Source organism: Colletotrichum siamense (assembly GCF_013390195.1).
Source record: "Colletotrichum siamense strain Cg363 chromosome Unknown KSG_Cg363_contig09, whole genome shotgun sequence".
NCBI classification, from domain to species: Eukaryota; Fungi; Ascomycota; class Sordariomycetes; order Glomerellales; family Glomerellaceae; genus Colletotrichum; species Colletotrichum siamense.
The window spans coordinates 4157269-4182393 of NW_023501022.1; the positions used below are offsets into that span (position 1 = coordinate 4157269).

The 25125-nt window shown below is 55.7% G+C and overlaps 8 protein-coding genes across 8 annotated transcripts; 5 read left to right on the forward strand and 3 right to left on the reverse strand.

The window, feature by feature from the left end:
* Positions 1-73: 73 nt before the first annotated feature.
* Positions 74-897, forward strand: CGCS363_v013849 (4-formylbenzenesulfonate dehydrogenase TsaC1/TsaC2; the record flags this gene model as incomplete). Its single annotated transcript, XM_036645698.1, has 2 exons — positions 74-283; positions 343-897. 2 exons carry the CDS (start codon positions 74-76, stop codon positions 895-897), a joined length of 765 nt encoding a protein of 254 aa, XP_036489672.1.
* A 601-nt stretch (positions 898-1498) lies between these two features.
* Positions 1499-3225, forward strand: pruA (Delta-1-pyrroline-5-carboxylate dehydrogenase; the record flags this gene model as incomplete). Its single annotated transcript, XM_036645699.1, has 2 exons — positions 1499-1540; positions 1597-3225. 2 exons carry the CDS (start codon positions 1499-1501, stop codon positions 3223-3225), a joined length of 1671 nt encoding a protein of 556 aa, XP_036489083.1.
* Positions 3226-3634: 409 nt separating this feature from the next.
* pim1-0 (Protein pim1) lies at positions 3635-5157 on the forward strand (the record flags this gene model as incomplete). The annotated part of the gene is made up of 4 exons (XM_036645700.1): positions 3635-3664; positions 3727-4197; positions 4270-4876; positions 4931-5157. The coding sequence occupies 4 exons, from the start codon at positions 3635-3637 to the stop codon at positions 5155-5157; spliced, it is 1335 nt and encodes a 444-aa protein (XP_036489082.1).
* Positions 5158-5177: 20 nt separating this feature from the next.
* Positions 5178-6977, reverse strand: acr-2-1 (Acriflavine sensitivity control protein acr-2; the record flags this gene model as incomplete). The annotated part of the gene is made up of 3 exons (XM_036645701.1): positions 5178-5880; positions 5974-6427; positions 6527-6977. 3 exons carry the CDS (start codon positions 6975-6977, stop codon positions 5178-5180), a joined length of 1608 nt encoding a protein of 535 aa, XP_036489085.1.
* Positions 6978-8859: 1882 nt separating this feature from the next.
* On the forward strand, positions 8860-10613 carry terJ-0 (Efflux pump terJ; the record flags this gene model as incomplete). The annotated part of the gene is made up of 2 exons (XM_036645702.1): positions 8860-9027; positions 9102-10613. The coding sequence occupies 2 exons, from the start codon at positions 8860-8862 to the stop codon at positions 10611-10613; spliced, it is 1680 nt and encodes a 559-aa protein (XP_036489084.1).
* A 4430-nt stretch (positions 10614-15043) lies between these two features.
* PLB (Pectate lyase B) lies at positions 15044-16039 on the forward strand (the record flags this gene model as incomplete). The annotated part of the gene is made up of 1 exon (XM_036645703.1): positions 15044-16039. The coding sequence occupies one exon, from the start codon at positions 15044-15046 to the stop codon at positions 16037-16039; it is 996 nt and encodes a 331-aa protein (XP_036489080.1).
* A 2726-nt stretch (positions 16040-18765) lies between these two features.
* On the reverse strand, positions 18766-20639 carry FRO1 (putative ferric reduction oxidase 1; the record flags this gene model as incomplete). The annotated part of the gene is made up of 2 exons (XM_036645704.1): positions 18766-19983; positions 20040-20639. 2 exons carry the CDS (start codon positions 20637-20639, stop codon positions 18766-18768), a joined length of 1818 nt encoding a protein of 605 aa, XP_036489079.1.
* A 1104-nt stretch (positions 20640-21743) lies between these two features.
* Positions 21744-23291, reverse strand: prtS (Protease PrtS; the record flags this gene model as incomplete). The annotated part of the gene is made up of 3 exons (XM_036645705.1): positions 21744-22058; positions 22193-22440; positions 22529-23291. The coding sequence occupies 3 exons, from the start codon at positions 23289-23291 to the stop codon at positions 21744-21746; spliced, it is 1326 nt and encodes a 441-aa protein (XP_036489920.1).
* Between the last annotated feature and the right edge of the window lie 1834 nt (positions 23292-25125).

Below are 25125 nucleotides of genomic sequence, written 5' to 3' on the forward strand. Positions count from 1 at the left end.
TGGTGATAGCGTGGAAAAATAATATTCGACTGCATCCCTTTACAGTATTCTGAACCTAATTCGAACTTTCAAAATGACCGGTCGTTTGGCAGGAAAGATTGCTCTCGTCTCCGGCTCTACCCAGGGCTTTGGGAGGGGGATTCTTGAGACTTTCGTCAAGGAGGGCGCGCTAGTTCTGGGACTGGACTTGCAAGCGACTGACGGTCCAGTTGATGGATACTCTGAGAGCCAAGCTTATCAGATCAAAGCCAACGTAGCCGAAGAAGCAAGCTGGGAAAAGGCAGTAAGTGGATTTCTCTAATCACTGCTAATTTTGATTGATGCTGATTCAGTTTGTTCCAGCTCGAAACTTCAGTTCAACGCTTCGGCAAGGCGCCCTCCATCGTCGTCCACAACGCTGGCTGGAGCTATCCCAATAAATCGAGCATCGACGTGACCCTCGAAGAGTTCAACCGTGCCTTCGAGGTAAACGTCAAGAGCATCTTCCTCGCCTCCAAGATCCTCATCCCCGAGATGAAAAAGAACGGCCCCGGCTCGACCATCGTCATCTCCAGCGAAAACGCGATCCGGCCCGGCGCACTGCAGACGTGGTACAACGCCACCAAGGCCGGCGTGTCTTCGGCGACCAAGTCCATGGCGCTGGAGTTCGCCCGGGACCAGCTGCGGTTCAACACCATCTGCCCGACTTCGGGCAATACGCCGCTCCTCAATAAGTTTGCGGGCATTGCAGACGGCCCTGTGCCGGCGGAGATTATCAAGGCCAAGTGTGAGGCGATCCCGATCGGGCGCCTCGTGGAGCCCTCTGATGTGGCTAATGTGGCTCTCTTCCTTGCTGAGCCGGCCAGCTCGATCATCAGTGGCGTGGAGATTCTCGTTGATGGCGCGCGTTGTGTTTAAACGGTCACTTGCGATTATTTCTGCAGACTTGTCATACTGGAGGATAAGACGTCGTATCGATTAGCACATAGTTTAACCAAGATCTCGTTGTGTCAAAGTCTCATGCGTTGCCTCTGCCTACTGCATTGATCCAAGTTGGCGCCAGGCTGCTAACATGTTGCAATGCTTTCAAATTCTCCAGATTTCGAAGATTCCGTATAGCCTGATGCTCGCTTGATCGTGCTCTGGAACATGGTGCGGTAGTCTTGCAACCCAGTAGGCCGAGGTAATCGGGTTTCCTGTCGAGACCACTCACCAGTGACACTCTCGGGCCGCAACGCTTTGGGAATAAAGACAGACCAGATGTCGTCTCGTCCACATTCAGCTCATTTCCAATGGACTCAGTGACAGAGCCGGTTGGCTGCTACACCGTCGGTCCTGCCTCTCCGATACTGAGGGGTGCCGATCTACCCCGCTGATTCGCCCACCCTGCGGCCGGCCCGAGCATGGGTTCGCAAGCTGACGATATTAAGGCTTGTTGCATTGCAGGCTTGATGAACTGTCATCGTAGACTTTCCAGACTGTTTGAAGCCTTCCTATCGTTTCATTCTGCTGATTCACAATGCCACTTTCACTGTATCCAGAGCCGGCTAACGCCGATGGGGTGAGTTTCGACTCATCGTATCAGCACATCTACACCACTGACAACTGGAGCAAAAGTTCTCCTACGCCCCCGGTTCAGAGGAGCGCAAGCTTCTCAAAGCTGCCCTGGCTGAGGCCGAAAAAACAACCTTCGAAATCCCCAGCATCATAAACGGCGAACGCCTTTACACCGGCCGGAAGAGTGTGCAGAAGAACCCATGGAACCACCATGGCGCCCCGCTAGCGGAGTATCACGAAGTCGACCGAGAGACCATCCAGAAGAGCGCCATCCCCGGCGCCCTGGACGTGCGCCGCCAATGGGCCAACATGCCCTTCAGCGACCGCGCCGCCATCTACAAACGCGCCGCAAAGCTCGTCGAGACCAAGTACAGGTGGAAGCTCATGGCGGCCACGATGCTCGGCCAAGGCAAGACGTGCGGGCAGGCAGAGGGCGACTGCATCACCGAAGTCATCGACACCCTCAACTTCCACGTCTACTACTGCCACCAGCTCTACCAGCAGCAGCCGCTCAAGCAGTCCGACTCCGCGTACAACAGCCTCGATTACCGGCCGCTTGAGGGGTTCGTGCTCGCGGTTTCGCCGTTCAACTTCACTGCGCTGGGGGCGCACATCGCCTTCACCCCGGCCATTCTCGGGAATGTCGTGCTTTGGAAGCCGTCGCCGATGGCTGTGCTGTCGAATTACATCCTGTACCAAGTCATGGAGGAGGCCGGGCTGTCCAAGGGGGTGGTCCAGTTCCTTCCCACGGCAGACCCCACAGTTGTGGTCGAGCCCGCGCTGGCGAGCCCGCATTTCTCTGGCCTTCATTACACGGGATCCTCGGCGGTTCTGAAGAGCTTGTTCGCGCAGATTGGGACCAACACGCAGGTCTACAAGACCTTTCCACGTATCGTAGGCGAGAGCGGCGGCAAGAACTTCCACCTGGTCCACAACTCGTGTCGCGAAGACGTTGACTGGGTTGCTTCCGCTGCAGTCCGCTCAGCCTTTGAATTCCAAGGACAAAAGTGTAGCGCGCTGTCGCGTCTGTATGTTCCCAAGTCGATGTGGGAGCAGGGCGATCTCAAGGCGGCGTTGCTGAGAGAGGCGGCCAAGATGACGCATGGCGACGACGTCAAGCAACTCCACCACCCACTTGGGCCGATAGTTTCCGAGGCAGCTTTCGAACGATTCGGCGAGTTCTTGGAGAATGCCCAGAAGGATGGCCACCGGCTTCTCTTCGGAGGCAAGAGGGACGGTAGTAAAGGCCTCTTCATTCAACCGGCCATTCTGGAGGCCAACCAGGACGACAAGGCCGCCGCATCTGATCTCCTTACGCGGGAGCTCTTTGGGCCGTTGTTTGCTGTGCTAACTTACGACGATACCCTGCCGAACAGCCTCGAGGACGTATGCGACCTCATTGACTCCACGAGTGAGTACGGCTTGGCGGGGTCTTTCTTCTCGCGCGACAGAGATGCCATCAGGATTGCGAATGAGAGATTGAGAGACTCGGTGGGCATGTTCTGCATCAATGACAAGTGCACTGGGGCAGTCATCGGGGCGCATCCGTTTGGAGGCGCAAGATCCAGCGGGACGAACGACAAGGCGAACTCGGTCAATGTTCTTCTGAGGTTCTCAAGCATCCGGACTGTTAAAGACTCTTTCGAGAGTTCTAGTAGCACCCTTAGCGCTTGCCATATCGCGGAATGAGTTGTCAAGGTTGATTTAGAAGTAGACTTTTCTTGTAGGATTCAATACCATTCTGGAAATCTGCCTTGGAACAACGTGTCAGGCGTGCTGCTTGCCTGCATCATCTCTTCCTTCCGCGAATTAGTCATCCGCGTCGTGAAGAAGCAAGACGGCGTGTTCATTGGTCAATTGGTGCAGGCACCACCAGGCAGCAGCTGCCCCAGCGCCAGGAATGGCATGGTGACTAATCGTACTGAGGTAAGCAAGTCCGAGGGCTGTGGTCTGAGCTTCCTTGCATATCGCCTGCGGCAGCCATACAAATTGGCACAGTGCTCAGCGTTCGTCAAGAGAAGACATGACAAACAAGTTTGTTAAATTCTTTCGTCGCTAGTATTCTTTCCAAAAGTTCAAGGAAGAAAAGAAAAACAGAATGGAGACTTCTTTACCGTCTCGCACCAAGGTAAGTGCCGCCCGACAGTCCTTCCTTGCCTTAGCGATATCGATGCCGACTTACACCGATAGGCCCAAACGGCAAGCACCAAACGGGACCAACACCCAACGAAGCCCAAACAGACGAGCCCCGGACCATCTTCGACATCGAGACCTACGACGAAACTCGACGTCTTCGTTATCGGAAGCGGCGAGAACTCCGAGCTGGGTCTTGGACCCCGACACACACAAGCGCCCCGCCCACGCCTCAACCGCCTCCTCGATGCCGACTCTGTAGGGGTTGTACAAGTTGCCGTTGGCGGTATGCACTGTGTTGCTCTTACCCACGACGGCAAGGTGCTAACCTGGGGCGTCAACGACGATGGTGCCCTGGGACGCGTGAAGCCCTCCTCCAAGTCCGAAGCAGAGGCCGAAGAGGACGAGGAGGATATTCTGGACCCGTTCGAGAGTACTCCCGAGGCCGTCCACTTTGAAGAGGAGATTGATGTTGTGCAAGTTGCAGCGACGAACAGCGCAGGGTTTGCGTTGACGGCTGCAGGAAAAGTGTACGGATGGGGAAGCTTTGCCATAAGTTGCGTCACCCGTTTTTGAGTACTCCATGCTAACCACGCGCAGGGCGGAGACGGCAACTTTGGCTTCCTCCATGAGAAGCCACCCAAGACGACGGAACGATTGCCAGTGTTGATCCCAGGACTCACGGATATCAAAGAACTCGCGGGCGGATCAGACCATATCCTCGCCCTCACCAATGACGGAAACGTCTTCGCATGGGGATCTGGGGAGCAGAACGAGTTGGGACGGCGCATCTTGGCACGCCGACGCTTCGAGACCCTCGTCCCCCAGCGCGTCGGTCTTCCCAAGAACAAGACGGCCAAGATCTTTGCTGGGTCGCATCATAGCTTCGCCCTCGACACGACGGGCAAGGTTTGGGGTTTCGGACTGAACAACTTTGGCCAGTGTGGAATCTCGACGCGGGAGGACACCGGGTTCACGACTGTGATCTCGCCGACAGTCATCAAGAGCCTCGAGGGATACAAGATCCGCCACATCGGATGTGGACTGCACCACACCGTTGCGTGCACCGAGGAAGGCGAAGTACTGGTTTGGGGCCGAGCGGACGACGGCCAGATGGGAATGCCGCTCGAGACGCTGCCTGAAGACCACATCATATTCGATTCGAGGGACCGCCCTCGGGTGCTCAACGTCCCAGCTGTCGTTCCTGGTGAGTATCCCCTATCCAGCGACAGTACTGATAAGACTAACTTCGGCTGGACAGACCTCAAAGCTGTCTTCGTTGCAGCAGGCATCGACAACTGCTACACCATTTCAAAAGAAGGTGAAATGCATGCTTGGGGATTCTCAGCGAGCTACAACACGGGTCTTGCCACGACGGACACCGTAAAGATGCCAACGCTGGTCCGTAGTAAGCAGCTAGGAGAGAAGAAGCTCAATTTCATTGATGCCGGCGGCCAATTTGCCGTCGCAACCAGCCCCCGGCTGTGATGCGTTCTCCTGCGCCCTGTTCACACGATGAGGAAGTTGAGGTCAGAGGACTTGAGCTTCTGCACCCAGCTCCTTTCTGTCTGCGTGCTGGGGTCGAGGGACTCTTCCAAACTCCAGATGGTCTGCAAGGTGTCCATGGCAGTCGTGATGAAACCCCACGGTGTCGCAATCATGAGCCTCTTGAGCCGATAGAGGGCCCATGCTCGTCTGTCGGGGTTGGATGCGCCGGCGCCGGCAATGAATGTCGGCCAACAAGTCGCCTTGAAGTTAGGATCTTCGTCAGAGATGGAGGAAAGATGGTAGTAGAGCTCCGAATCCAACTCATCGCGGCTGACTGACACGAGCTTTGATATGGCCGGAACACTGTGCAAGATGTACAGGCTGGCGGCAATGCGATGTGCGGAGCCGGCGTGTATGCGGCTTTCGACCGGGATTTGCTGGAAGTAGGAAATGTTTCGCTGCTCATATGCCCAGTTCTCAATGTCGAAGGCCAAAGCTTTCTCTAGCAGCTGCGCGCCAGCCTGGGCAGTAGAGTCAAGGTCATCTGCCTCTGTTGTTGACAGCTGGGAGGCGTCGAGGAGGATCTGCAGAATATCAGGCGGACAACACAGATAGCTGTTGGCGGCGGCCCTTCCTAGGATAGAAGACGCCTGCACAGACTGGTAGTAGGATTTGGCGGCGGTAGGCGGAGACGTGTTGAAAGCCGAAGCCAAGATGTAATATCTTTGGTTGAAAAATATTAGCTTAGATAATTCATTACCAAATACCGGACACATCACATCGCATCACACGACATCAATGACATGAGAAACTCACATGAAGCAATCAGACATGACATAGTCCCTCAAGGCCTCATCGGCCGAGCCCACCGGCGGCAGGAAGGCCATGATGCGGCCGGCGCCTTCGAGATGGGGCTTCCAGCCGGACTGCCCGCTCTCGATCAACTCGACGTTGACGAAGAAGAGCACGGCCGCGAGCACGACGTCGCCGCCGACGCCGCCGCTGCTGCCGATGCTCTGGATGGCAGACGACAGCAGACGGAGGGCCTTGTGCTTGGCGATGAGGGCGTCGTTCAGGGCCTGACGGGCGTTGAGGTCGGCCACCGGATCCGAGGAGACGGCGCGGGAGAGGTTGGACATGTGGGCGGCCGACGCGGCGACGATGATGTGCTGCAGCAGGGGGTGCGCTCTCGTCAGCGGGACGAGGGAGCGGAAGGGGTTACGGTCTGGGACGTCCCAGGAGACGAGATCCCTGCAGACGCGGGTGGTGACTAGGCCGAGATGGTTAGCTTGCCTACTCTATTCGGACGCGTCCTACCGAGAGGTTGGTTCCGCGGTGGGAGGAGGAGGAGATGGGGCGTGAGATGTACAATATGAGAGGTAGTGGCGGTAGTGATGCTCCACATCCTGGAAGAGAGGGTCGACGAGGGTCCATGGGGCCGACTGGGTCCCGGGGCGGACGGCGGCGGCGGAGACGACGAGGGCGCTGCTGGGCTCTGGTTCCGTGGATGCCGCCGGCGGGAGTTCTGGGTGCTGGGTCCCGGAGGAGGACGAGGAGGCTGCCGGGTCGGCGAGTTGGAGGGATGACGAATGAGACTCGGGCTCCGGGGCGGAGGAGAAGGTGATTGTGGCCTTGCCGGCGAGCTTCCCGCGGCTCGCGACGCCCTCAGTCCAGCGGAAGAGCTTGCCGTAGCCCAGACACTCCTGGCCGGCCGCGGTGCACTTGTGGCAGTGGGGGTAGGAGCGGTCACAGCGGAGACGGCGGCGGCGGCAGTTGTGACATGGTTTTGTCGGGGCATTCAGCATGTCGATGCGGGCCATTGCAGCTAGCAAGCCCAGCAGACAGACGCGCGGGCTATCAAGGTGCGCGTTTGTCCTTTGTGTGTGTGTCTTGTCTGGGTCTGGGCGCGCGCGCGCTTGCGTGCGGGCGTCCCAAGCTGCAGGTTCCTCCTGGGCCTGCAACAGCCTATGGGAGAGATATCAAGATGTGAGTAGATTGGTACTGTGGTGGTAATGATAACGTAACAAGGGCGGCAGGGCCAGTGACGAGGACGTTGTGAGGCAGTGTGAAGCAACGAGATGGGAAGGAAGCTATGGGCAGACGTTGGGATGACCGGGTTGTGGTTGGGTTGGCGCAGATACTGCCTCGATTGAGAAAAGAAGCATCAAGACATGCATGACAGATTTGAGGCGAAATCCAAGATTGGTAATCCGGGGGGCCCAGAGTGGTACAGTAGGGGTAGCCAAGGTGTGGGAATATGGATTCCGGAGCGAGTGAGTGGCTGCCCGTTTGTCAGAAGATATGAGACGACTGATCTGATTAGATTGGGCAGAACCTAAGGGTTTCGCGTCACTCGCAGGGCGTAAGGTGCTGTGCGGTATGTGGAATCGTTGGAAAACGGGATGAAGGTGCGGTGCGGTGCAGTTGGATGGCGGATCGATAGAGTGACGGCGGGCAGACGCTTGGTTCGGCGGCCGATGACACCGCATCGGCGGAAAAGAGCGCGGGGCACGTCCTGCTGGGCCCGGCCGAGTGGCAGTTGCGCTAGTCCCAAAGTGGAAATCCAGCAGCACAGCGTGCATATGGGGCCCACTCTTTCTTCTCGAAGGTTGAGCAAGATGACGCACGGTCCAAGTCTTGGGTTCCAATGATTCGTTGCAGTCACGTTTTTCTTTCCGCTTGACATTGTGTCTCTGGCGAATCAGATACCAGGAAAAGAGGAGCTAGGCCCAATTTGGCATTTGAGCAGCTCCACCAGTCCAGCCAACAGCCAAACAAAGAGGCGCATTCTCCATTGTCTGCCACCACCTCTGAAGTTTCCGCGTTTCCATGATTCCATCGGATGTTTCCAAAGCGAACGCTCTCGAACGTCCGTGAGGACCAGAAAAAAAAGACCCTGGCGTCACAGCCCGGCAGGCGCCAGATTGCCCCGGATCTCGCTAGTTGTGTCATCGAGGCTGTAATATCCAGCACCATGACGCCCAAAGGAGGCAAAATATGCGATAAACTGGCTCTCATCGCGTAAGCATATCCGTGTGTCCTCGATTACCACTCCATCGTCACAGATTCCACACAACGCTGGGCTATCCCGTCTGCCCGTGTTTCCAAGCAAACATGTCTGAACTCTCTTACACGTGCCGCCGCCAACACTACTTTCAGGTTGACAGATGACGCCCTTCGCCCAGAACGGAAGCCAAGGCGCAAACCATGCCCACCCAGCACCAGCAGCAGCAAGCAGCCACCGCCGTCGTGCCTCACGAGGCTCTACTATCTGCGCAGTCTCGCAGTCTCCGGAGACCGCTTTGTTGGTGGCCTAGGATCCCGTCGCCCCCAGTCCCCATCCGGCCCGTGTGTTGGGGCGGGTTCCAAGCCGTGGCCCGTTGGTCGCGAATCCCCTTTGTTCTCCACATCAATGGCGACCGATTAGAAATTCTTTGCATCAGTGACTCGGGACCTCGATGGCCTGCTGCCAGCCTGCCCAATATTTAGCCATTGCATGGTCCCGTAATGGGTTCTGCTCTTCTTGTAATGGATGCGACTTTGACTCTTTTCATGCTGTCAAGAAAACTGTACACATACATGACATAACCTAATCATCGTTCCCCAATTGCACTTGCAATCACGTCACCAGATTAGACGACATACATACCCGCAACTGCATAGCCGAACAGACGAACCCCCTCTTCCGGTGTGAAAGTCCCGATGTCCCGGCACGACGATACCGAGCGGGATGCCACCGGCCCCGGCGACCGCAGAAGCGCAACCTCGTTTGACGTCGAGCTTCTCGGCCGACAGCGCCCGGCCGTCTTCAAGTCCCAATGGTCCGAAATCGGCTTTTGCTTCTCCCTGCTGGGATCCATGTTGATGGCGGTAAGTCTCTTCCCATCACGGTGGTTCCAATCATGCCCGCTCGGGCAAGATCTAGATTCTGACGTTCCCCTCAGGAGTACTTCGTCAGTGGTTTCCACATCATCTTGCCTCCACTCGCCAAGGAGCTCGACATCCCGGCCGCCTCGCAGACATGGCCCTCAAGCGTCTTCTCGCTCGTCACCGGCGCCTTCCTGCTGCCGCTTGGCAGGCTGGGTGACATGTACGGCGGGTACTTTGTCTTTAACATCGGCCTGGCCTGGTTCTTCGTGTGGTGCCTCATCGCCGCCTTCAGCAACAACTACCTCATGCTGATCTTCTGCCGAGCCCTCCAGGGTCTCGGCTCCGCCGCGTACCTCCCGGCCGGCATCATGCTCCTTGGCAAGATCTACCGCCCCGGCCCGCGCAAGAACCTTGTCTTTGCGCTGTACGGCGCCTTCGCCCCCATCGGCTTCTTCTTCGGTATCCTCATCGGCGGTGTTGCGGGCCAGTTCCTCAACTGGCGTGCGTACTTCTGGCTCGGCAGCATCGTGCTCGGCATCATCACCGCTGTGTCGTTTCTGACTATCCCCAACGACCTGCGTGAGAAGCGCCAGGAGATTAGCATGGACTGGTGGGGTGTTGCGACCATCGTGCCTGGTCTGCTGCTGGTGGTGTACGCCATCACGGACAGCTCGCACGCGCCTCAGGGATGGGCCAGCCCGCAAATCATCGTCACCTTGGTTCTGGGAGTCGCCTTCCTCGTCGGAGCGTGGTACGTCGAGGCCAAGGTGGCGTCGAACCCTCTCCTCCCCGCCGACCTGTTCGCCCCCAAGTCCATGAAGACCTTGGCCTGCGCCCTCTTCTTCGCCTACGGCACCTTCGGCCTCTTCCTCTTCTACTCCAGCTTCTACATCGAGACCGTCCTGCACATGTCGCCGCTACTGACCGCCGTCTGGTACGTCCCCATGATCCTCGGCGGCCTCGTCATCGGCACCGTCGGCGGCTTCACGCTGCACCTCCTGCCGGGCCGCGTGCTGCTCGCCATCTCGGGCACGGGCAACCTTCTCAGCGTGCTGCTCTTCGCCATCATGCCCGACAACCCCAACTACTGGGCCTACGTCTTCCCGTCCATGATCTGCGGCACCATCGGCATCGACATCACCTACACCGTCAGCAACGTCTTCATCACGACGAACCTGCCCGCGTACCGGCAGGGCACCGCGGGCGCACTCATCAACAGCCTGCTGTTCCTCGGCATCTCCTTCTTCCTCGGCATCGGCGACGTCGCCGTCGGCCAGACGAGCCACCTGGGCACGAAGCAGAGCTACAAGACGGCCTTCTGGCTGGCCGTCGGCGTCGCGGGCGTCGCGCTGGCGCTGTACGCGTTCGTCCAGATCGGGCAGGCGAAGAGCGACCTCACGATGGAGGAGCGCGCGCAGATCGAGGAGGAGGCTCGCCAGTCTCAGTTCATCGACGTGCCGGGTGGTGGTGATGCCGGAGACGACAGTGTCGCGGGCGGGCAGGAGACCTCGTGGACAATGACTGACACCGATGCGGAGAAACCGAAGCCGCGTGGTGTGCCGGAGGGACAGATTCCGGCGAGATGAGCGACGCTGCCGCCGCCGCGGCGACGAGATGCATGAACTAGAGGAAGTAATGTCATTTGAGGCTGTGGGGAACATGGACACACATCTCGACACCAAGTAACGAGTTACAACTTACAGCCACGGTCCGTCTAAAAGGAACCCTGCGGCAAGCTTGTTTCTTTGAGGCTGTGATCGGCCGTCACGAGAACAAGATGTGAGCAGCGGTGAGGAGAGGAAGTCAGGCAAACCTGCATCAACGACGGGCGTCGACAAATTTCCCACCCATCAACAATGGCGAAAACGAGATGTGGACGATGACGAGTCCCCGGGGAGACCATCTGCCCGCTGGCCGTATTCCACATACGCATGGCGACCTCCGCCACCGGCGTCTCCATGTCTGCCCGCCGTTCCTGGATTTCGAATTCCGCCCTCTGGTGGAGACCCGAGTGTCGCAGCCAGGCCCCGTCATCCTTGAGGTTCGTGATATCAATCTCCAATATTCCAAAATTATTGCAAAAGGGTGGCGCCCGTTGGGGATGGGTTGGTGTTGGTGGTTTCTTGGCGCCCAGGAACGTGCAGCCTGCCATTCGGGAGGATGCTTGGATGGCTTGGCGGGACCTCGTGGCCCAGATTTTTTTTTTCTCCTTTGTCCCCTTCACAATCTACACAGCAGGATTGGCACGCTGGGCTGTCAAAAAGAGGGCCAAGAACTGATCAGCTCGAACGTGTCTTGGCCCTTGGGAACCCAGGGTGGCTCTCAACCGCCCAGCCCACCGAGATATCCGTCTTGGCATCGAGGCTTGGCACCTCGATCATTCAACGACAGTCGTTGAAAGGCTACCAGAACGTCAGTGTTGAAGGATGCAAGAGTTGGAGATGGTATCACACTGCATTTTGGGGCTCAGAACGAGAGGGTGTGGTGTGTCGTGAAGGTGGGGTCCAGTGGTAGAGCACTGTAGGAGCCGACGGGAGCGTGAGGTTAATTGCGCACGTTAGTTTTTCCGCCGAATGGCAATACGTTGTACACGTGTAGCACGGCGGCTAGAGCACGTTTGTGCAGGGCGGCGCATGGAAACGGATATGAACTGGTTGGGGGCATAATATGATAATGAAAAGAATTAAGAGGGGCACGTTCCATTACCTTAGCTTAGTCGCCAGATGCACAATTTGGATGTTTCATGAATCACACACAAACCAAGCTTCTTCTGCAAAGAATACCTCGGCGATTGAGAAATGTCCGACAGTTGTAGAGATTGGTGGGCAAATTTGCTCGCTCAACATGCACGGAGTCTGCGGACATGGTCATGTGTGTTCGCCGATGTCCCCAAAAGAAGAGCCAAGGAGGCAACCGAGCATAATCAGATCACGTCGGCCGTCCAATGTTCCCCTGGATAGTGGAGTGAGGTATCGAACTTGGAAGTGTGTGGGTGGGCTGAGACCGAGGGAGAGGACATCATATGGGCGCTCTCCCGTCGTAAGGAGGACCGCTGTCAGGGAACATCTCTCGGATACGTACCGACAAAAAAAAAAAAAAAAAAAAAAAAAAAAAAAAAAAAAAAAAACCTTCTACCCAAGGCGAGACGTTCTAGCTCCTGTTACAACATTAACGAGCGTCCTAAGATCATCAAGGTTGAGCGCTACGGGATTAAGCTATGGTAGGCGCCGGCAATGAGATGACATGCTTCCTCTTCCCCAGAAACAAGACGCAGGGAAAAAGACAAAGGACAAGACCTTAATGTGCCGACTTCCATATTAACCAAGAGAAAGAGGGTGGTGCCAAATGTTGCCCAACCTGCCAGCCTGCCAAGTACCCTTTCCCGCCAAGTGAATTCGAGTTTCGAGACTGCGCTGGTTGTTGGTACCAAATGGCGGTCGCGTCGTGCCTGACAATATGCGATTCGCCTCCTAATTTCCGACCCTGCAAATTCATGGCCAATATTTCATGTAACGCCGCCAATGAGCAGTGTCTTCGCCCTCCACGGAGTCCACGCGGTAAAGGAGACCGAGGTCGGTCGGGCGACAAGAGGTACTTGGGAAACAGCCAAGCAGAGACATATACAAAGTACACAGCGCCAGGTACCTTACATGCGGCGCAAGGTCCTGAACTCAATTGACAGCTCCTCAACTGCGAGCGAAAAGTATCGGAGCCGGGACTGCGGAGGCAGGCTCCGTGCTCCCCGATACGGATGCAGCAGCTGTCGTCCAAATTCTCGTTAGTGTGTACCCAGGAAGAAGGGTCGTTAGGTCCGGCAGTTGATGGTTTTCTTTTGGGACCTATTTTCACCGAGTTGGCGCAGGCGGAGAATGCGTGAAAATTCTCCTGAAATCCCGTAAGTATCCACCTCAACTCCACGATTTCGTCGTCGTCGTCGGCCGCTGCATGCAGAGGCTTGGGCAGACAAAAGGAGAAGCAGACCCGAGTACTCTCGTGTAGGTACTCGTGTACCGTAGCCGCCGAGAGTGTTGGCGTGTTGGCTGACATCTGGGCGGCGGTGGTGGTGCGCGGGTGACATCTGCAATCAATCCCGCATCGAGGCGCATACTGGTGCGACAACCTGAAGCTGAATCTCCACGGAGAAGGAAGCAAGATGCCCACATCTCTCGGACTAGAGAAATCACAGCAATGAAAGCAGCGCAATGCGCTCAAAGGGCAGCGTCTATTCGCTGGCAGTGCAGAGAAAGGGTACCAAAGGCAGCACGACTCGCCACAAGTCGATGTTAGTGACGGAGAAAATACCTTATCTGAGACAGATCCCTGCCCCCACAACTCTACCTGATTTTAAATTTAATATACGCCGGGAGCATGGGCCCCACCCGTCCATTCCGGTTCGGTGCCCTGGCCCCCGACCTTCGACCGTTCCAACTCGGACCATCGCCCGGAACCTCCTCCGAACAGGGACGGCCACCAACGTAAACGGCCACGACCAGGAGACCCAGCTTCCCGATTCTGCTAGACTGGAGCCCCAGGTCCAGTTAGACGACGGCGTAGCACTCGATATTGGTAACCGACAGCTATTTCTGTACGGATACACTACTACTGTACGGACACTCTGGTGCTGGACCCCGCGGTAAGTGGGAGCGAGTCGCCCTGAGAACCCCGGTGAAGTCGAGTTGGTTTTCGGCCCAAGTACGCAATAATGCAATATGGCTTTGTTCCCCTTCTCGGTCTTCCAGCCCGCACAATATTTGCACTATTGGCTCGCTGCTAATAACGCCCTGTCGTCTAGAACAGCCCAGGGGGCCGGGGAGGCCTTTCGGGTAGCGAATTCGCCTTCATCCGATGTGAGTCGTGAGGCTCCAGTCGCCGTCATGAATCCATGATACCTCCACCCGTGGTGCTGGGCCTTTCCCCGAGCCGCCCCCTATTGCCGCTTGACAGTGAGCAGAAAAAAAAACCTTTTTCGTCAAAAGAGACCCTTGCTCAGCCCATCTCGAACCCATGCGGCCGTTCTTTGGGATGGGTAAGAAACCCCATGTCTCTGTGCCATCCCATCACTCATCCCCTGACTTCATTTCGCACCCACTTCCATCATCCCCCCCTGGTCCGTTTCCAAACGTCAACTCGCTCTTACTGGCTTAGCCTGCCTGATCAATATCGACAAACACCTCCTGGCCTCGTTTCCCCTAAACAAACGAACCACCACTCCCTCGTACCACATGCCCGTCCACTCCATCCCGAGCCAGCATCCTCATTCGTGCGATTCAGCCAGATCGGGGCCCGGGAACCGCTTCGTTCCCACCGTGCCATTCACAAGCACATCCTTTCCCTTCACAACCTCCGCCTTCCATGGTGTCTGGGTGCATGCACAACCCATTCTTCTCACCGTGACGCCATGTCGTGTACCACCATCATCTCAATGTGATGTGCAAGTCTGTCTTGGCATCCCCTTCGAATCCCTTCCCCGCCAAGGATCACCATCATTTGCCCGCCCTGTCCAGGCCCAAGACGTACGCAAGTGCCAAGACAGCGTTGCATTTGCGCAAATGGCTCCAAGGGCCCAAAGAGCCTCCTCTCGGTATGGTTCCGCTTGGCACCACCATGATCCTGGGCCAAGACCCAAGGAGAGCACGCGTACGCAAGCAAGGCGCTGGCCAAGCAGACGCCCTCCCTTCGTTGCAGACAGAGAGAGAGGAGCGGGTGTGTGTACCCAAGCTTCTACAGAAGAGGTCTTGGCTCTTGGCACGAGAAGCTTAGCCAAGAGCTCCCTTGCGTGTTGATGGCGAGAAATACTTAAGAGCCTCGTCCCATCCGACTTCATACCAGTCTTCTCTTGCTCTCCATCCCGCTTCACTTCTTCAGTCTTTCAGCTCTCGCGCTCTTTGCATTCATTCCCTACCTCAAACAACTCTCACTGCATACCTTCGTTCGACGTAGACCGTCAACACATTCTTTTTCTTACGAAAACCACCAACCACAAATCAGCCAAACCACCAAGCTCGAAACAGTCAAGATGAAGTTCACCGGCATCGCCTCTACTCTGGCCCTCCTGGCTTCCGTTGCCAGCGCCACCCCCACCCCTACCGTCCGTGACGGCGCCGCCGTCGATCCCCGCACCGTCGGCAAGCGTGCTGCCATCACCGATGCTTGCGATGTTGGCTACGGTGCCGGCACCACCGGTGGCTCCGGCGGTACCACCACCACCGTCTCCACCCTGGCCCAGTTCACCGCTGCCGCCACCTCTGACGAGAAGGCCGTCATCGTCGTCAAGGGCGCCATCACCGGTGCCACCAAGGTCAAGGTCGGCTCCAACAAGTCCATCATCGGTGCCGCCGGCTCCTCCCTGACCGGTGTCGGTCTGTACATCAACAAGCAGGAGAACGTCATCATCCGCAACATGAAGATCTCCAAGGTCCTCGCCGACAACGGTGACGCCATCGGCATCCAGGCCTCCTCCAAGGTCTGGGTTGACCACTGCGACCTGTCCTCCGACAAGAACAACGGCAAGGACTACTACGATGGTCTGCTCGACATCACCCACGCCTCCATGGCCGTGACCGTCTCCAACACCTACATCCACGACCACTACAAGGGCTCCCTCGTCGGCCACTCCGACTCCAACTCTGCTGAGGACACCGGCAAGCTCTACGTCACCTACGCCAACAACCACTGGTACAACGTCGGCTCCCGCAACCCCTCCGTCCGCTTCGGTAACGTCCACATCTTCAACAACTACGCCGAGAAGCTCGAGACCTCTGGTGTCAACACCCGCATGGGCGCCCAGCTCCTCATCGAGTCCTCCGTCTTCTCCGACACCAAGAAGGCCATCACCTTCCTTGACTCCAAGAGCACCGGCTACGCTGTCGTCAACGACGTCGACCTCGGTGGCTCCACCAACGACGCCCCCAAGGGCACCTTCACCAAGCCCGACTACAGCTACACCCTCCTCGGCTCCTCCAAGGTCAAGGCTGCCGTCGTCGGCACCGCTGGCCAGACCCTCACCTTCTAAGTGGTTTAGTGAGAGAAGAAGAAACCCTGCAGTGGGTAATGAGAAGAGCGCTTTTGCTGCCTTCCGTCGTGGCGGCCTTTTTTCTTCCGGCCGCCCGCGGTTGCAGAGTACTGAGAAGTACACAATTCATGTAAATACTTTCAAAGGCATCAGGGGCTTGTAAGCTCCTGGTTCTGTGAATATAGTTGCCGGTTTCAACGCACAATCATCTGTCCCAATTTTCCGTGAAGTGAAAGTATATGTCTGTTCTGACACAGGAAAACTAACTGAGCACCAGCCCCTGAGCTAATTCAGGGGAATAAGTCGCCTGCGGATCTCACGACCGAGTCTAATCCGCTCAGCCATGGCACCACCTCTACCCTCAAGAACCGCCTTGTTTTCCGTCGCTCTCCTGGCGAGAAAGGGCAGACACTCGCGCAGGTCGCCATAGCTCATGGACTAGCCATGGTATTAGTTTGGGGTAATGGGTGCAAAGATCAAGACTCACTTTGACAACCAGCGCGAATCCTCCCGGTGCCTCAATAGATCCAGTAATCTTATTCGTGAGGTCATCCTTCATTCCTAGAAAGAAGTCAGCCAGCACCTCCAACAACTGTTGAGATTATAATCCTCACCGTATAACTGAGCAAAAGCAATGCTTCCCGCAGCCTCCTTCGAAAGCAGGAGCTTTCCACTCTCCTCCTGTCGTTTGGCCAGTCCGTACTTCTCCAGCAATCGAATCCCGAGATCGACACTGATGGAGTTGTGCGTGGCAAAGACCGCCCCTAATCTAGAAGCCCCTGTCTGGCGCGCTTGTTCGCCAATAGTCGAGAGCGCCTTCTCAATGCCGTAGTTGTAGCTCGCATCTGTCTCTTCCTTGGTTGACCATACCGGACCCAGCCCTTTGTGACCCTCCTCCTCCCACCGCTCTGCCTCGGTCACCATGTACGCCCCCCTTACCTGCTTGAAAAGCAGCTTGTAGCCCTTCTCCTCCGCGCGCTGGATCTGTTGGTCGAGAAGTTGCGGGTAGCGTCTCAGGTAGGCTTGGAACGAGGCGATACAGGTCGCTGGACCGCCATCCAAGGCATTGTATCTCTGCATCAACTCGTCCGTGAGAGCATCGATAACTGGCTGGTACCAGGTCTGCTCCGCGTCAATGACGATGCGCACATTGTTGTCTCGTGCCTTGCCCGCGATGGCCTCCATGGTAGCCCGGAGCCTGAGGAGCTGCTCGCGGTCAGTTTGAGTGACGCCTTGGCCGTTTAGCGCGGCGTCCCAGTCGCCGTCGTGGGGCAGGCCTGGATACGGGACATTCTCATCCAAACCCTTTGCGCTTCTCGCAGCCAGAATTGCCTTTGAACCATTGTATAGCGCAACAGGATGGGGCAAAAGGCCGGTGATCTTGATTCTGACCCAACATCTGTTGTCGCCTCCGGTGGCGGCGGTGTCCGGCCAAAACTCCCTGGCGAGTCTTCCCTGCGCCTCGATGGAGGAGAGAACATGCTGGGTCTGGGCGAGGATCAGGTCGGGATCTTTGCTTGAGCCGTCGAGTTCAGCTTCGATGTTGTAGCCAAGCAAAGTGCCGATGTTTTCTTGGCGAAGCGCTTTGATCTTGGGGATACACTCCTCTGTCGTCTCTCCGCCGAGAAACTGGTTGAAGAATGTGCCCATGACGAATTTGTGCGTGATGTAGGAGATGATGGGGACCGTAGACATGAAGTTGTAGAGAGACTCGCTTGCATTGACCCAACCTGGCCAGGAGCAAAATGCGAACGCACTGATTCATGAGGTCAACTCGGTTTTCGTTCCCGCAAAGAAAAGACCCTCTTCTGAAGCGGGCAACTCACATCCATCCTGAGAAAAGCTTGCTTAAAGGCACAGAAGACAGCGCTCTCAGGTCTCGAGGATCATCCGTTGACGTTGAATCAGCCCGCCCCGTCAACATCAACCCAATGATTCCCACGCCAGCACCTCCACTTATGAGTCTGATGATGTTATTGTCTGGTGCTGACGATCTCATCTGCCTCCACCATGTAGGTGGTCGTGTAGATGTTGATGCATTGCGACTACCGTGTCTGGTGGTCCCCAAGGAGCGCCGAAGTGGAGGAGCGGAAGCACGCCTCACGGTAGAAAGCATGGTGTATGGCAGATGTCGTTGGAAGATGACCATATGTCGAACAGGTGTAAGTCTTCAATCAGTCGCACTTTGTGCTCTGAGGCAAGGCGGGTGGTCTTTCTTCGGTCGAGGTCTCGGGCCGGCAGACTACCTCGGAGCAGCAGCAATATCTCGGCAAGCTTATGTTTGCATTTGTAACTTCACGACGTGATTTCGTCTCCTTCTAGCCGACGGCATCACCTGGCCTTTACTGGTTATGGCAAGATGACGAGGTCGCTTTACTAGAAGTTTGGGCAGCTCGGGCCGAGGGAGGGTGCCGATGTTGGAGACACGGAGCGAGTGCCCCACAACGGCCCGAGACCCGTCTGAATGGAAATCCGGATCACGAACTAACCATAGACGAGCTACATATTCCGAGACGAAGGTGATCCTCCGGAAGTCTTCCTAAGATACAGATGATGAAATCGACCTACGATATAACTATTCAGTAGTCAAGCGTCTATTGAAAACTATGCTTACTAGGTAAATTTACGGAGATCCCTTATTTTTCGTCGGAAATATTGTATCAAAATGGTCTCCTTCAGTGTCAATGCCATTGTTGCCGCAAAACTATTCTGCCAGCGCCTCTGGCCTAAACCTCCCACTTGGCAATGTACCAGCTGATGTCCTTCGCAGAAACAGGAGCCTGATCTCTGACCAATCTACGAATATCCTTGTCTGTAGCTTGGCACGCCTTTTGAGTAGCCTGGAGAAGGCCTTCAGGCCCAGAACTGTACACCCAAGCTGTCCCAGTAGACACCGGCCCCTTCTCACGTCCTTCAGTCGACATATCCAGGCCAAGGCCAAGACTCTGACGGATGAACGCCAGAGGATCCAGCCGTCCCATCTCCGCGCTGACGTGGGCTGAGACCGTCATGTTCGTCTGAGACTCCGCCGCCTTCACGAGATCAAACCACTCTTGAACATTGACCGACTCACGCTCGCGGACGGTCCACACGAGACTGAACTTGGTATCTCCCGCCGTGCTCCTCGCCTTCAGCCACCAGAGGGCAAGACTATGCGCGCCAGTGATACCCGTTCCGCCGACGATGCAAATAATATGAGACGCCGACTCGAACCCCGTGTCCGTGGGCTGATACGGCCCCTCGACCCGAACGTCGAGCTGCCGCTGGAGCCCGGCGTTGCCGACCAGAGAGCCCACCGCCCAGGTCCACTCCTTCTCCAACGCCTTCTGCGACTTCTTTCCCTGCGACCGTCGGAACAGGAACACCGGTCTGGAGTGCGATGTACTCGACACCGCGGCCGTGAACGCGTGGCTCTGCAGTCTGCTGACCGACGGTATGCTGAGATAGTACAGAGACAACGGCCACCCGGCCGCCGGCGCGGAGCTCTCCGCCTCCGATGCCGAGTCAAGCTCGAACTTGGCCCTTGCCTCGAGCGAGACGCGGTACCACCCGCTGCCGGCGTTCTCCAAGACGGCAACTTGCGTGCGCAGCGAACCGCCCTCCCCGCGGAAGAGGCGCCAAACCCAGTCGGCCACCCAGAGAGAGAGCCCCGGGAGCAGGAGGTAAAAGTCCGAGCTGGCGTGGATGCTGGCGCCGACGAACGTGGCGACGCTGAAGATGATGTGGGCGTTGTAGAAGGTGTTGTAGTGCAGCCGCCGGATCCTGGGCAGCGCGGTGGCGACGATCATGAGCATGCAGACGAAGGTGCCCAAGCCCGTATAAGTCACCGTTCCGTACCACGCGCTCCGTTCCTGGCTCTCGAGCTCGGTCATTGTCGGGTTGCCGTTGCTGAACAGCTGCAGCTTTGCTTCATCTTCGTCTTTGCTAGGGTCCAGGGCGAAGATCTGGTCATTTGTTATGGGATGTGATGACAAGGTGTATAAGGATGAGTGGGACTTACACCGTAGCCTACACCGTGGGCAAGGACTGCAAGTGTGCACATGTACGTGGCGAGCTTGTGCGCGTATAACAGTGTGCTCTGATGAACCCCAAAAGCATGGCCGAGGAGACTGTTTCTTGAGACCGGGACGATGGACAAGCCGAGGAGTATGTCGGCATAATGGCCAGTGACTCCCGTGACGGTCAGGGCGATCTTGGCCGACATCCAGTTGAGCGGATCCGTACGCTCTCCCCAGTATCGCCAGTGCGCAGGCAGCCACATCGCGGTGGTCGCCATCGTGACGCAGGCAATCCAAACGACAACTAGGAGTCCGCCGAGAGTAACTCTTTTGTGTATGAGCGGAAGAGAAGAGATCAGGGTGAGGTTGCCACATCTCTCCACGGCTCGAAATGTCGAACCCAGGAAAAGTAGTAGGCTGACGGCGCCGAGCATGCCGTAGAATATCGCAATATGGATCCTCGACTCGAAAGCGAAGAAGTCTTCCGGGCAAAGCGTGGCATAACATGGCGCAAATGTGAGACCGGTCGCAGCGCCTCCAAATATGATGAGAAGAACGAGCAAGAGAATCGCTCTGGCCGTCCTAGCCGTTGTCTTCGTCATCGTGTTCGCTGTCTTGTAACGTCTAGCTTTTGGGTCTTTGTATGAAAAGAATCAGATGAGATTTATGTGACTTGATTCAACGAAAGAATAATTAAAAACCATGAAGTGAAAGTGGTGCCAATACTATTATACTACAAAAGATAATGGGAATTCGACATGCAAGCTCCGTCTTGACGATGCCAAGGTGAGCTGCGCCGGCATCCTAAGCTACCAGGCGATCTCTAAGGTGCTATTTCCAGGCCACACACGCATGCGAGTCTACAAAGACACTGGTGATCTTCCAAGACGATCTGCCAAGCCGCAGACGAGTCAGATGTCCCGCGCGGGACGGCGGACGGGATACATCGTTACTTTGCGTTTTCAACAACTCGTAGCTGAGTCCGTCCCGGATGCTCAGCCTTGGGGCTCAAGGCAGGGACACCAGAAGCCATATCGGAGTTTTTGGTATTCTGATTCTCGATTTTCAATTCTCCTTGCTCCGGAATGAGAGCCTCATCGAAGGGGAGTGCCTGCAGGCAGTGTCGTGTGTTGGATTGATACAGCCTCATTGGTGTCCACGCCTACCTTGGAGCCCGTGTAAGAAATTCTTGGCAACTCCTGCTTATTATGGCAATCTGGCAGCGGCCCATTTGTTGATTGATGCAACGTTCAGAGTCTATGGATCCCAAAGGTCTTGGCTTCCTTTTCACTACCTAGTCATCGGAGCTTTTAGAAGGAATCTGTCGGCGATTTCTCTTCTCCACAATCGCCGACGGCGAAACGGGTCAACGCCGGTCTCCGCAATTCATATTTTCAGCTGCCTATTGCGTTCCTCTTGAGACAGTAGGATTTTCACTACTACCTTAGTCGCCGTCACCTCTAGTTGTTTTCACTTCTATCTATCACTGTTGCTCTTATCTGTAGCTTTTACTCCTGGTCGTGATCCCTTTTGGCTATGGTCCCTTCCGGGCGTTGTCACTGTTTCTCTTGTCTCTGGCAAAGTCTTCGGTCATTCTTGGCTTATTCATACTGACTATACGTTTATTTGATAACTCAGGCCAAGGTTATAGGTGTAATGCGTCTATCCTCTCACATGGGCGGGCAGCCTGGGTCTGGCTTTGGCTCCTAGTTGCCCTTTCTGGTCACCCCAACCTCATTCCAGGCGCCGCGCACAATCTTTCCAGCCTCATCGCCATAGAGCTCCTCTGCGACCTCCACAGTCACATCAGCGAACTGGATGAAGGTGCAACGGGCCGGGATGCGACCTGACTGCATGGTCTTCCACCAGATGGGGCCCGCCTTCTCGTACGAGAAGCCCCCGAATCCCTTGGCGGCTAGGTAAAAAGCCTTGTTGGGTATTCCGGAGTATATATGGACGCCGCCATTGTCTTCGAAAGTGGGGACGTAGTCCTTGAAGTTATTCGGTTGGGGGTCCTTGCCCTACGGACGGTTAGGAAGCCCAATAGAGGCGGAGACGGGGGACGGAGACGGGGGACGAAGATGGGGGGCGAAGACGGGGGACGAAGACGGGGGACGACGACGGGTGACAGAGACGGGGGACGAGGAACACTTACGAAACGAGGGTCGTCGTAGGCGGTGCCGGGCTCCTTCATGCTCCGAAGAGCAACCCCCTTGACGCCAGGCATGATGCAGCCTTCGCCGATCAGCCAGTCGGCATCCTCGGCGGTCTCCTTCTCGACGATCTGCTTCACCATGATGCCGAATACGTCGGAGACGTGCTCATTTAGAGCGCCGCTCATGCCCTGGTAGTCCAGGGGGCTGGTGTGCTCGGTCACGGCGTGGGTCAATTCGTGCCCGATGACTGCTGCCGTTAGCTTCTGTCGTCCTTCGTCGTCCTTTGTCGTCGTTGTCGTCGTTGTCGTCGTCTAACCAGGGGAGAGGAGACTTACCATCGATAGTGCCGGTGAAGTTATTCAGAAATTCTCCGCCGTCGCCAAAAACCATCTGCAGGCGCTCGGGGTCCCAGAAGGCGTTCTCGTACTTCTTGCCAAAGTGGACGGAGCTGATGACGTTCATGTTCTTGTTGTCAATGGAAACCCAGTCGAATTTCTCCTTGTACATCTTGAGGACTTCGCCCACGTTGTCGTAGGCGTCGTTGACGGCCTTGTCCTTCGTCTCTTTTTGTCCCTCGACACGGACGACGCTGCCAGGAAGTTCTTGCTCGTTATCAGTGTTCTTGGCGTCGTAGATGGCTCTGTAGAACTTCTCCGTCTTTGGAGTCTTCGGGTCCTCTTTTCCGGGGACGGTGGCGGCGAGGGCGGAGACGGACGCGGACGACGCTGGATCCTGATCCTGGGAGAGGCCCTTTTGGTCGCCCTGCTGCTGCTGGGTCTGGTACTGACGCTGGACACCTTGGATGTGCTCGAGATCACGGCGGGCGTGGGCGCGCGTCTCTTTGTCGACATCCTCGTTGTCGGCGATGTGCTTCAGAAGAAAGTCTGGGACGATGCTCTGGGGGACCATGGGGACGTGGGCGTGGCGAGCGCCGCGGGGAGTGCAAAGAAGCGCCATACGCTCGGCACGGCGGGCGGTCCACTGGTCGCGGAGCTCGAGAGCACGGCGAGCAGCGTCTCTGACATGATCCTCGTTGCACTGGGCGTCGGCTATGCCACGGAGGAGGTAGGGGGGAACGACGTAGCAGACGTGGGACATTGTGACGTTGAGTGGTGGTTATTCAGGTGGAATGGCTGTGAATGAGTAGGTAGAAGACGGGAAAGACAACAGAAGAGACGATGGTGAAGGTGAGGGGTGATGATGCTGGACGACGGAGGACGACAGAGGACGACGGCCCACGTCTTTATACCTAGTTAAGGTAAGTTACCTTAAGGTAGGTAGACGGAGGGGCTGCCTTCCTCACCATCGCCATCCATCGCGAAGGTGCCTTTCAAAGCAGTGACAGTGACGCAGGCCCTGATCAGGAAAGAGCGATGTCACACACCCGGTCTTGGTGGCGTTCGGAGGGTGAGTGTGGGCGGCGGCAGGCGCATGTTGTGCTCCTGTCTTGGGTTGGTTCCAGTTTGAGCAGATGGAGGCGTGAATGGGTAGGTCCACGGGTTGTACGAGCAGCTGCTCTCTCGTCATGTCTTGGCTGCCTCTGTTTGTCTCTGTGTGGTGTGCTGGCTGTGCTGGCTGTGCCTGCCTGCTGATATCCACACCAGATAAGGTGAGATGCGCAAGATAAGAGATAAGAGCTACATGGAGCAGGGGCAGGGGTGCCTGGATATACGCAGTAGAAAAGAAATCTGGTCGTGGAAAGCACACTCTCGTTAGCTTCGGTCCCAGGTCACGACTTCCAAGTTGTCAGTGGATCGGGGAGGATGTCACCCACATGCCGTCGACAGGCACTGGACAGATACCGATACCGATGTCAAGATGAAGCGAAAGCTCATTCAAGTTGACTTAAGTTCTGACAGTTGCGCATCTTACCTCCTTGATTGGTGCATGTTTGTTATCCGCTGTCTTTCGCCTGCTGCTGCATCCGAGACATAAGCACCCAGCTTTCCTCCTTCTCAGCAATCATTGGCTGATGGTTCGTTACTCCCATTCAAGCTTCTGCTGGATCTCAGGAAGCACTTGGTATGACGTCGGAAAATAGTCGCACACGTGGAACACGTCAAGTCCAACGGTCAGTGTCTTCATGAAGGTCGCGGCCTGCCTGGCGCCACACATGACTCTGCCCTCGCACCTCGCAAGCCTCGCTGAGAGAGACGCGTGCACAACATGGCGCCGCGTCAACTCTGCTGCTCTGCAGAAATCAGAAATCGCCGCTTCCCGGTTTGCCAAGTTTGAGGGACATCCCCTGGACGCCTGAACAGAGCCATGCAGCCAGTGACAGTCTACCTCTTGTCAGGAACAAGACCAGGATCATCAGTGCCAGCGTCAGGCCCCACTGCCCATTCTGCGTCAGGTCTGGTTCGACACTAAGTTCAGGCCAACAGCCGAGGTACAATATATAGCAAGGTACAGATATAGAAAAGGACTAAATAACCCTAATAGATATAACCTAAGGTGTGAATATAGAAGTACTATACTTAGTACTAAAAGATATAGAGGTCTTAAGAGAGATAAAAATAAAGTAAATAAAGTATAATAACTTTTCTTTATAGTAACCTTAGTTACTAAAGTTCTAAGAACTTTACTTTATATAAGAAAAGTAGTAATAAAATAAGTAGCTAATACTCTATTTATTAATTAATATAATAATAAATTAATAACTTAATAACTTTAATAATAACTTTAACTTAGAGGGCGCTATATATACTAACCCTCTAGTAATTACTAAAAATATATAAAAACTATAATTAGGAGTATAAAGGTTCTTTATAAGTATTATTAAGTTTAATACTAAAAATATTATTACTATATTTATTTTTAATACTTATTTCTAGAAGTAAGTTAAGTTATAGTTAATAAGTTTATAGATTTAAATTTTATACTATACTTATAAGAAATATTAATAAAAGGTAATATATTAGAAAGAATAAAA